Consider the following 12,363-nt stretch of genomic DNA (forward strand, 5'->3'; position numbering starts at 1 on the left):
CTCCCTCTCCCACTCCCCCTGCTTGTGTTCCCTCTCTCGCTGTCTCTCTCTCTGTCAGAAAATAAATACAATCTTAAAAAAAAAAAGATTAGAGCAGAAATAAATTATATAAAAATTTTTTAAAAATAGAACAGATCAATGAAATCAAGAGCTGTTTCTTTGAAACAATTAATAAAATTGATAAACCTTTAGCCAGACTTAGCAAAAAGAAAAGAGAATGGACCCAAATAAACAAAATCACAAATAAGAGAGGAGAAATAATCAACACCACAGAAATATGAACAATTATAGGAGAATATTATGAAAAATGATATGCAACAAATTGGACAACCTAGAAGAAATGAATAAATTAACAGAATCACATAAACTCCCAAAATGGAAACAGAAAGAAATAGAAAATTTGGACAGACGGATAACCAGCAAAGAAATTGAGTCAGTAATCAAAAAACTCCCAACTAACAAAAGTCCAGGACCAGATGGCTTCACAGGCGAATTCTACCAAACATTTAAGGAAGAGTTAATACCTATTCTTCTCAAACTGTTCCAAAAAATTGAAAAGGAAAGAAAACTTCCAAATTCATTCTATGAAGCCAGCATTACCCTGATACCAAAACCAGATAAACACACCACTAAAAAAGAGAACCACAGGCCAATATCCTTTATCCTTGATGAATATAGATGCAAAAATCCTCAATAAAACACTAGCAAACCGAATCTAACAGTACATTAAAAAAATCATTCACCACAATCAAGTGGGATTTACTCCTGGATTGTAAGGGTGGTTTAATATTTGCAAATCAGTCAACACATTACATCACATCAATAAGAGAAAGAATAAACCATATGATCATTTCAATAGATGCAGAAGCAGCATTTGACATAGTACAACATCCATTTATGATAAAAACTCTCAATGAAATAGGTTTAGAGGAAACATACCTCAACATAATAAAGGCCATCTATGTAAAACCCACAGGTAACATCATACTAAATGAGGAAGAACTGAGAATGTTCTCCTAAGGTCAGCAACAAGTCAAGGATGTCCACTCTTCCACTTTTATTCAAGATACTACTGGAAGTCAAGCCACAGCAATCAGACAACAACAAAAAAATAAAAGGCATCCAAATTGGTAGGAAGAAGTAAAACGTTCACTATTTGCAGATGACATGATACTGTATATAGAAATCCTAAATAACTCTACCACAAAACTGCTAGAACTGAAAAGAAATTCAGTAAAGTTGCAGGATACTAAATCTATATACAGATACCTGTTGCATTTCTTTCTTCTTTAAAGATTTATTTATTTTAGAGAGAGAGAGCACAAGCAGGGGGAGGGGCAGAGGGAGAAAGAGGATCTTAAGCATGCTCAGTGTGGGGCTTGATCCCAGGTCCCTGAGATCATGACCTGAGCTGAAATCAAGAGTTAGACACTTAACCGACTGAGCCACCCAGGTGCCTCAGATATCTGTTCCATTTCTATACACCAATAATGTAGCAGCAGAAAGAGAAATTAAGAAACCAATCCCATTTACAGTTGTATGAAAAATAGTAAGATACATAGGAATAAACCTAACCAGAGGTAAAAGATCTGTACTCTGAAAACTGTAAAACAGCAATGAAAGAAATTGAAAAGGAAAAAGAAATGGAAAGACATTCCATACTGATAGATTAGAACAAATACTGTTAAAATGTCTATACTACAAAAAGCAATCTACAGATTCAATGCAATCCCTATCAAAATACCAACATTTTTTTTCAAAGAACTAGAACAAATGATCCTAAAATTTGTATGAAACCACAAAAGACCCTGAATAGGCAAAGCAATCTTGAAAAAGCATCACAATTCTGGACTTCACGTTATATTACAAAGCTGTGGAGATCAAAACAGTACTGGCACAAAAGTAGACACATAGATCAATAGAACAGAATAGAATTTCAGAAATAAACCCACAACTATAGGCCAATTAATCTCTGACAAAGCAGGAAAGAATATCCAGTAGGAAAAAGAAATTCTCTTCAACAAATAATGTTGGCAAAACTGGACAACAACATGCAAAACAATGAAACTGGACCATTTTCTTACACCATACACAAGAATAAATTCAAAATGGATGAAAGACCTAAATGGGAGACCTAAAATCATAAAAAGCCTAGAAGAGAACACAGGAAATAACTTCTTTGACCTCAGCCCTAGCAACTTCTTTCTAGATATGTCTCCTGAGGCAACCTACTGAATGGCATAAGACATTTGCAAAGGACATATTCGATAAAGGGTTAGTACCCAAAATATATAAAGAACTTATAAAACTCAACACCCAAAAAAACAAATAATCCAATTAAAAAATGGGTAAAAGAAATGAACAGACATTTCTCCAAAGACATACAGATGGCCAGCAGACACATGAAAAGATACTCAACACCACTTATCATCAGAGAAATGTAATCAAATCTACAATAAGATATCACTTCACACCTGTTGGAATGACTAAAGTCAACAACACAAGAATCAACAGATGTTGGCAAGGATGCAGAGAAAGGGTACCCTCTTGCACTGTTGGTGGGAATGCAAACTGGTATAGCCACTACAGAAAATAGTATGGAGGTTCCTCAAAAATTTAAAAGTAGAACTACCCTATAATCCAGCAATTGCACTACTGGGAATTTATCCAAGGAATGCAAAACACTAATTCAAAAAGATACATGCACCCCATGTTTATAGCAGCACTATTTACAATAGCCAAATTATGGAAGTAGCCCAACTGTCTCTCCATTAATGAATGGATAAAGAAGTTGTGGTATATATATACAATGGAATATTATTCAGCCATAAAGAAGAATGGAATCTTTCCATTTGAAATGACATGGATAGAGGTAGAGAGTATAATGCTAAGTGAAGTAAGACAGAGAAAGACAAATACCATATAATTTCACTAATATGTGGAATTTAAGACACAAAACAAATGAGCAAAGTGACAAAAATACAGAGATGAGAGAAAGACAAATGAAGAAACAGACTTATCATTATAGAGAACAAAGTGTTAACCAGAAGGAGGTGGGTGGGGGGAAATGGGTTAAAAATGTAATGGGGAGGGGCGCCTGGGTGGCTCAGTCAGTTAGGCATCTGCCTTCGGCTCAGGTCATGATCCCGGGGTCTTGGGATCGAGCCCCGCATCGGGCTCCCTGCTCAGCGGGGAGACTGCTTCTCTTTCCTCCTGGCTCGTGCCTGCTCATGCTCACTGCCCCTATCTCTCTCTTGTCTCTCTAATAAATAAATAAAATCTTTAAAAAAAAATGTAATGGGGATTAAGGTGTGCACTTCTCATAGTGAGTACTAGGAATTGTTTGGAATTGCTGAATCACTATATTATACACCTGAAACTAATAAAACACTGAATGTTAAAAAAATAGACAATAAAAACACTTATATTTAAAGGAAAAAGGGAAATGTGGTTTATACATGTTTACACATACACACGTCTATACACGTACACACACACACACACACAGAGGAACAGTATTCAGCCATAAAAAAGAATGGAGTCTTGCTATTTTCAATAGCATGAATGGACCCTCAAGATATTATTTTCCTCTTTATACTTCTCATGCTAAGGGAAATAAGTCAGAAAGAGAAAGACAAATATCATATGATCTCACTTATATGTGGAATTAAAAAAAAAGACTCCTATATACAGAGAACAGATTAATGATTAATTAATCATTGCCACAGGTTGCCAGAGGTGGGAAATGGGTTGAGCAAAATAGGTGAAGGCAGTCAAAGATAGAAACTTCCTGTTATAAAATAAGTAACTCCTGGGATGTCATGTATATCATGGTGACTATAGTTAATAATATTGTATTGTATATTTCAAAGCTGCTAAGAGATTAGATCTTAAAAGTTCTCATCACAAGAAAAAAATTCTGTAACTATGTATGGTGATAGATGTTCACTACACTTATTGTGGTGATCATTTTGCAATATATACAAATATCAAATCAATATGTTGTATATTTAATATAAGTTTGTATGTCAGTTACACCTCAATAAAATAATAAAATAAAATATACTACAGTTCTGGTAAAAAAACAAAAATGAATGATATTAAAATGGTTCAATGTGATTAATTTTAACTAGTTAGATCTTGCAGGTTCACGTGAATATGATTATGAAAGGGCCGCTACCTTTCAGTTTATCTGTGTCAGGGCATTTTTCAGCTTTTTCTTTAATAAGTTTGAAAAACTTACAAAATTTCCAATAAACACATTTGAAAATTAAATGAGAAGATCTGTTAGCACCAAACACATACCTTTTAAATTAATTTTTTAGGTAAAGTCCTTTCTCCTAGAAACTACTCCTGAAGTATTTGTATAAAGATATGAAAGAAGATATAAAAATAACTCCTAAAATTTTTCCTATGTCCATGTGAAAAAACTTTGTATAAATACATGTGGTGGAAGGGGGCACCTGGGTGGCTCAGTCGGTTAAGTGTCCGACTCTTGGTTTCAGTTCAGGTCATGATCTCAGGGTCCTGGGTTCAAGCCTCACATAGGGCTCCACACTAGTGGGCAGTCTGCTTGAGGATTCTCTCTCTCCCTTTCCCTCAGCCCCTTCCCCCACTCACTTTTTTTCTCTCTCTCTCAAATAAATCTTTAAAAAAAAAACAAGTGGTGGAAGAAGATACATTAATACTGCTCTTAGTTTCTTAATATACAAAGAAATAACAGTAACAAGTAACACCTTCAAAAGATAAAAGGGACATAATGCTAGTCAATGGGGCTATATCATTCACATTTTAAAGTAATCTTAAAACACCAGTTCAGGGTTTGGGACAAGATGGCAGAAATCCAATTCTCTCCGTTCTTCCTACCTCTTAAGTCCAACTAAATAATGTGGAAATAATAGAGTAGACAATCAAATCTGGATACTGAAGGATGAAAATATGAAGGTGGACTAGCTAGGGACTCCCAGGACTCAAGGAAAAACAAAGCAGTTTGGCATGTCCCAATTACCCACCCAATGACAAGACAGTCTAGGCTCAGTGTCTCCTGACTCTCAGCTCAAAGGCAAAAGCAGCACAAGTCCAGTGGTCTCCTGACCCCCAACCCAGCAGAAGGTTTCAGGTGGGCCCTTTCCTCCCCTCCCCTAGTAACATTGGAGGGAGCTCCACCAGTAGCATGTGGCCTGGAGTTCTGGCCTGGGGCAGCAGCAATGGGGCCCAGTGGTGTCAGGTGAACCAACCAGACAGAACTAGTACTACAAGGGCTCTGAAAACTAAATTATCATTAGAACCACAGCCCACAAAAGTAGATCAGAACCTATGCATCTAAATAGGGTAACTGCCTGCTAAAATAGAGTATTTTTTTTAGTAGGCTCTACACCCAACACAGGGCTTGAACTCATGACCCTGAGATCAAGAGTCGCATGTTCTACTGACTGAGCCAGCCAGGTGCCCCCTTAAAATAGAGTATTTAAATATGATCCAGAGTCTCCCAAAATAATATCTAAAATGTCCAGAAGACAAATGAAAATTCCTTATCATACCAAAAGCCAGGAAAATCACAATTTGAATGCAAAAAGACAATCAAGAGATGCCAATACCAGGATAAATCAGATAATGGATTTATCTGATAAGGATTTTATTTTGTCTAAAGATTTTATTTATTTATTTATTTGTCAGAGAGAGAGAGACAGAGAGAGCACAAGCAGGGGGAGCGGCAGGCAGAGGGAGAAGCAGGCTTCCCGCTGAGCAAGGAGCCTGATGCAGGATTCGATCCCAGGACCCTGGGATCATGACCTGAGCCGAAGGCAGACCATTAATCGACTAGCTACCCAGGTGTCCCTATCTGATAAGGATTTTAAAGCAGCCATCATCAAAATGCTTCAGTGAGCAATTACAAATATTCTTGAAGCAAATGCAAAAACAGAAAATCTCATAGAAAAATAGGGATATTAAAAGAGAATTAATGGAAATTATAAAAATAAAGCACAATCACAGGAAGTGACATCACCAAGATTGGCAACATAGGTTGTTTCTGACTTTGCACACAAGAACAACTAATAACTATTCAAGAGCAAGACACCACTGAAAGATTCCTAGAACATGGGGGTATGGCTGAAGCACCCCTCTGCACCACAGAGACCAAGTCAGACTGGATTAGAAGGGTAAGAGAAGGGACACCTGGGTGGCTCAGTTGGTTAAGCATCTGACTCTTGATTTCAGCTCAGGTCATGATCTCAGGATTGTGAGATCAAGCCCCAAGTCGGGCTCCGTGCTGGGCATGGAGCCTGCTTAAGATTTTCTCTCCCTCTCCCTCTGACCCTACCTCCTGCTCATGCTCACTCTCTCTCTCTCTCCCCCCCCTTCTAAAAAAAAAAAAAAAAAGTGTAAGAGAAGTGGCTATACATCGGCCACATTGCCCCTACCCCACGCCAGCATAGTACCCGAGCCTCCAGTACCTCCAGTGGGAAAAGAGAACCTGGGGGGACAACCAGCCCTCGCTCAGCATTGTGGGGGCCCCTATTTTGATTTCACACCACAGGCATAGCAGGAGAATCTGCAGGGCTCAACCACTGGGAATATGAGTATGACAGGGAAGGAGGGAAAGGCTTGCAGCAGGCCAACACACGGATCATGGCAGACCAAATTCATACCTGCAGTACCCAAATAGTAATCCCAACGAGTGGTTTTGCTCATCTGCAGAATCAAGTTGGGGACGTATTCTGACTAGTAAGATATCATTGTCATTTTATGTGCATTAACCTAATGACTAGTGATGTTGAACATCTTTTTACATACCTGTTGACCTTTTGTACATCCTGTTTGGAGAAGTGTCTATTTGGGTCTTTTGCCCATTTGTTAATTGGGTTATTTGTTTTCTTGCTATTGAGTTATAGGAGTTCGTTATATATTTTGGATATTAACCCATTATCAGATATATAGTTTGCAAATATTTTTCCCATTCCATAGGTTTTCTTTTCACTTTGCTAATGGTTTCTTTTGTTGTGCAGAAGTCTTTTAGTTTGATGTAGTCCCACCTGTTTATTTTTTATTCTGTTACTTGTGTTTTCGGTGTCATATCCAAGAAATCATTACCAAGACCCATGTCTAGGAGCTTTATTCCCGTGTTTTCTTCTAGGAGTTTCATGGTTTCAGGTCTCACATTTAAGTCTTTAATCCATTTCAAGTTAACTTTTGTGAGTGGTGTAGATATGGATCCAGTTTCATTCTTTTACATGGGAATATCCAATTACCCCAGCCCCATTTATTGAAAAGACTGTCTTTTCTCCATTGAGTATTCTTGGCTCCCTTGTGGAATATTAGTTGACTTGTATATGCTTGGGTTTTTTTCTGGGCTCTTGATTGTGCTCCACTGGTCTATTTGTCTGTTTTTATGCCAGTATGATACTGTTTTGATGACTATAACTTTATAGTATAGCTTGAAATCAGGAAGTGTGATGTCTCCTGCTTTGTTCTTTCTCAGGATTTGGGTCTTTTGTGGTTCCATATACATTTTAGGAGTGCTTCTTTTGCTCTGTGATAAATGGCACCAGAATCTTGATAGGGATTGCACTGAATCTATAGATAGCTTTCAGTAGTACTGACATTTTAACATTAATTCTTCTGAGCCATGAACACAGAATACCTATTCATTTATTTGTGTTTTCTTTGATTTCTTTCACCCATGTCTTGTAGTTTTCAGAGTAGAAATCTTTCCCTTCTTTACTTAAATTTATTCTTTAAGTATTTTGTTGTTTGGGATACTACTGTAAATGGGATTAATACCTTTTATCTCTTTTCTTGCCTGATTGCTCTACCTAGGATTTTTAATATTATGTTGAATAAGAGTGGTGAGAGTGTTCCTGATATTAGAGGAAAAGCTTTCAACCTTTCACCATTGAGTAAGATGTTAGATGTGGGTTTATCATACGTGGCCTTTATTATATTGAGATATGTTCCTTCTATGTCTAATTTCTTAAGAGTTTTTACCATGAATGTTTAATTATGTCAATGCATTTTCTGCATCTACTGAGATGATCATATGATTCTTTTATTTCATTCTACTAATATGATCATATGATTCACTTCTTTCAATCAAATCATTGATTAATTTGTATATATTGAACCATTCTTGCATCCCTGGGATAAATCCTACTTGATTATAATGTATGATCCTTTTAATGTGCTTTTGAATTCAGTTTGCTAGTAATATTATTGAGGTTTTTTGCATCTATATTCATCAGGGAATAGGCCTATCATTTTCTTTTCTAGTAGTATCCTTTTCTGGTTTTGGTATCAGGATAATGCCAGCCTAGTAAAATGAGTTTGGGAAGGTTCCCTCCTCTTCACTACTATGAGTTTGAGAAGGACTAATGTTAATTATTCCTTAAGTATTTGGTAAAAATCACCAGCAAAGCCATCTGGTCCTGGGCTTTTATTTGCTGGGAAAGTTTTGATTACTGATTCAATCTCTTTAATAGTAATTGGTCTATTCAGATTTTCTATTTCTTCCTGATTCAGTCTTGGTAAATTGTATGTTTCTAAGCATTTATCCATTTCTAGGTTGTACAGTTTGTTGGCATTTCATTGTTCATCATAGCCTCTTAGGATCCTTTGAATATCTGTGTTATCAGTTGTAATCTCTCCCTTTTCATTTATAATTTTGTTGATTTGGGTCCTTACTCTTTTGTCCTTGCTTAGTCTAGCTAACGGTTTGTCAATTTTGTTTATCTGTTCAAAGAACCAACTCTTAGTTTGGTTAATCTGTTCTATTGTTTTTCTGTTCTCTATTTCATTTCTTTCTACTCTAATCATTATTTCTTCTGCTAACTTTGGGCTCAGTTTGTTCTTTTTCTAATTCCTTAATGTGTAGAGTTCAGTTGCTTATTTAGGATTATAATAATGAGAAAAAGAAAACAGTCAATAATTTAACATTCCATATGATCATTATTAACATAAAAAAGTAAAAATAATACCTACTATTTTATTGAACATACACACAAATACAAGAACACAGAAGCTTCTCTAATCAAGATTCACTAAGCACTGATTGAGTGCAAATACTTCAAAATACTCTGTTTTGATGGTATGAATTTGAAGATACTCACCTTCTAACTAAATCCGGTTTTAGAAGAGTTGCTTGTTCAATTCCAACTGCCTGGGATACAGGCTGTAAATAGCACAGAAATAAAACTTGTTATAACAACAAACTTCAAGCTAAAACTGCAATCTGCTATTATTTCAAAAAAACATGGCTGTTACATTTCATATTTTGGTTACCTCACAAACTAGGTAGAATGTCTACATTATTGAATATTTGATGTTACTACCAAAGATAAAGAAAAATAAAATGTAGCAGTATTCATATTCATCAATATTTTTCATTACTTTTGTGTTATTTTTCAATGGAAAACACTGACATTCAGCTTCCAGTCTGATTGTAAAACCGGTACTAAAAGGGAGAGTTGCCGCCATTTCACAAACAGATAAATAAATGACTCAGGCTTTAACTTGTGTGCTCTGGCTCTTTCTTGCTCTCTTTACACTAAACTACTGACAACTATCCCTTTGAGGCATTAATATCAGCAGCTGCAATACTGGCCCTCTAAGAAAGTAAATGCCAACTATGTTGGAAAACAATTTTAAACATTTATCTAATCCATCCTACATATTGCCACTGGTGACAGCACAGTGTCCTTAAAATGCAAATCTACCGGGCGCCTGGGTGGCTCAGTTGGTTAAGCGACTGCCTTCGGCTCAGGTCATGATCCTGGAGTCCCGGGGTCGAGTCCCGCATCGGGCTCCCTGCTCAGCAGGGGGTCTGCTTCTCCCTCTGATCCTCCCCCCTCTCATGCTCTCTCTCTCTGTCTCATTCTCTATCTCAAATAAATAAATAAATAAAATCTTTAAAAAAAAAATGCAGATCTACCAAAACTGATCTCTTCCCTACCCAGTTTAAACCTCTATGATGGTTCCTCATCTCTAAGATTAAGCTCCTTGGGATGGCAAAGTCCTCAATGAACTGGTCCCTGCCTCATTCTCAGAGTCCTCTACTTGAAGCCACGCTGAACTGTAGCTCCTCTCAATGAGCTGGGCTCTTCCATATACTGTGACTCTACTTATGTTCCTTCATCTTCCTGGACTATTTCAACTCCTCCTCAGTCTTGTCCATTCTAAGGACAGAACTCCTACAAGAAGCATCTATTACAATAGGTTCCAGACAAATCAGCAAAACTGCTTTGGGTACTCTTTAAAAAAACATATACTTTATTTAGCTCTTATCTTGTTTTCTAAACTATAAGGGATGAAGGTTTCCTGGAGAAATGACTGATTCCAACATTGGGGCAGAGAAAGTACAAGATGAGGCTGGATCATCTTGTTATGCCAAAAAGAACTGCTCAAAGAATAATGGGAACATATCAAAAATATACAGGAGCCAGCTTGAAGGGGTTCCTACTGCCCAAATATGGGACAATTTGGGTATCAAGATAAATAATGATAGTAACAGAATATAACCTATTCAATAAAATTAGAATACATGAGTTCATACTGATACAAACAAATAAATAAAATTTTTATAGCACAAAGCCAACTAATAAATATAAGGAATGATGAAATCAGAAAATCATCAATGGATGATATAACTAGTGGGTAAAATTTACATAGTTTCAAAATATCTACCCACAGATTACTTACTAATTACAAAAGCAAAAAAAGGTCACTTTATGGTAGAAAACTACACATAGCAGCCTCCACCTTAACCAAAGAATTAAATTCAACCTCAGCAATAGCAGGACAAACTGACATCACATGCCTCCTAATATGATATGATGTGCAAAGAACACCTCATCACTTACATGGTATTCCTGACAAAAATGCATGATCTGAATCTGAGCAAAAGGAAACTTCAAACAAACTCAAATTGAAGGACATTCTTTTTTTCTTTTCTTCTTTTATTTTTTTTAAGTAGGGTCCATGCTGGGCTTGAACTAACAACCTTGAGATCAAGACCTGAGCTGAGATCAAGAGTCAGACACTTAACCGACTGTTACTTAACCGACAGACACTTAACCAGATGCCCCAAATTGAAGGACAGTCTACAAAATAACCAATCTTGGGGCACCTGGGTGGCTCAGTTGGTTAAGTGTCTGCCTTCAGCTCAGGTCATGATCCCAGGGTCCTGGGATAGAGCCCTGTATCTGGCTCCCTGCTCAACGGGGAGTCTGCTTCTCCCTCTGCCCCTCCTCCCACTCATTTTTTCTCTCTCTCTAATAAATAAAATCTTTAAAAAAACAACAAAATAACCAACCTTTATTCTTCAAAAAATATCAATGTTATGAAAGACAAAGAAGGCTGATTAAAGGACAAAAAAGACAACATAACTAAAGGCAATGCATGATCTTCAATTAGATCCTGGATCAAAGAAGGAAAATTGCCATAAAGGACATTATTTGGGCAATTGATTAAATTTTAATGTGGACAACAGATTAAACAGTAGTATGATATTCATATTAAATTCCTTGAATTTTGTCATTGTATTGTGGTTAAAAAAATCCTTATTCTTATACTGAAATATTTAGGAGTAAACGGGCATGTCTACAACTAGTCCTCCCATGCTCCAGAGGGAAAATCATGTGGGCATAAATGGATAGATGGATAGATGGATGGATGAATGGATGGAGGAAGGATGGAAAGAATGACCAACCAACTAAGAAATCGATGCATCATCATCTGGGAATGCCTTTTATCATGTCCCTCTTTATCATATATGTTTAAAGTCTCCAAGGACTCTGTCTGATTTATCTTTGTATTCTCAGTGCCTCTTACCACAGTGTCTGGCACACTGTAGGCTTCTAATAAATGTTTTAAGATAGAAAGAAATAAGAAAGAAAACAGTGACATAAGAAGAAAGGTTGTGCCATAAAAATGTTCGTGATCCAATATTACCATTCCTGGATATAAAACCTAAGGAAATAATACAAAGGGAGAAAAAAAAATACATAATATAAAGTTTGTTTCATAGAAATAGTCAATAAATGGTAGATATCTCTGTGTTTTGATTGTGGTATTATACATAATAAAAACTGGCAGCAAGTTAGTTGTTCAGGAATAGGGGATGAGTTAAGTAAATATGAATATTTATTGCACTATCATCTGGCCATTGAATACTGGAATTGTGAAGGCCAAGTAAAGGCAGGGAAAACTACTTACCAATGAATGAAAAAAGTAGAAAACAAAACTGTACATATAAGTACAACCACTTACACATGTGTTAAAAGCCTGGAATACTATAACAAATATTATAATCACTGCCATGTTAAGGAAATAGCATTCTAGGTGATTTTCCCCATTTTCTTACTTTTTACA

At 36.5% G+C, this 12,363-nt stretch overlaps 1 protein-coding gene across 1 annotated transcript in view; it reads right to left on the reverse strand.

Annotated features, from left to right (window-relative positions):
• Positions 1-12,363, reverse strand: part of WNK3 (WNK lysine deficient protein kinase 3) — a 157,045-nt gene that overhangs the window by 55,776 nt on the left and 88,906 nt on the right. Inside the window, exon 10 of the mRNA XM_034989098.1 lies at positions 9,105-9,166. Within this exon, the coding sequence (XP_034844989.1) occupies positions 9,105-9,166 (62 nt within the window). The remainder of the gene's footprint in view (positions 1-9,104; positions 9,167-12,363) is intronic.

Source organism: Mirounga leonina, unplaced genomic scaffold, assembly GCF_011800145.1.
Source record: "Mirounga leonina isolate KUSES-001 unplaced genomic scaffold, KU_Mleo_1.0 Mir_101529, whole genome shotgun sequence".
NCBI lineage: Eukaryota > Metazoa > Chordata > Mammalia > Carnivora > Phocidae > Mirounga > Mirounga leonina.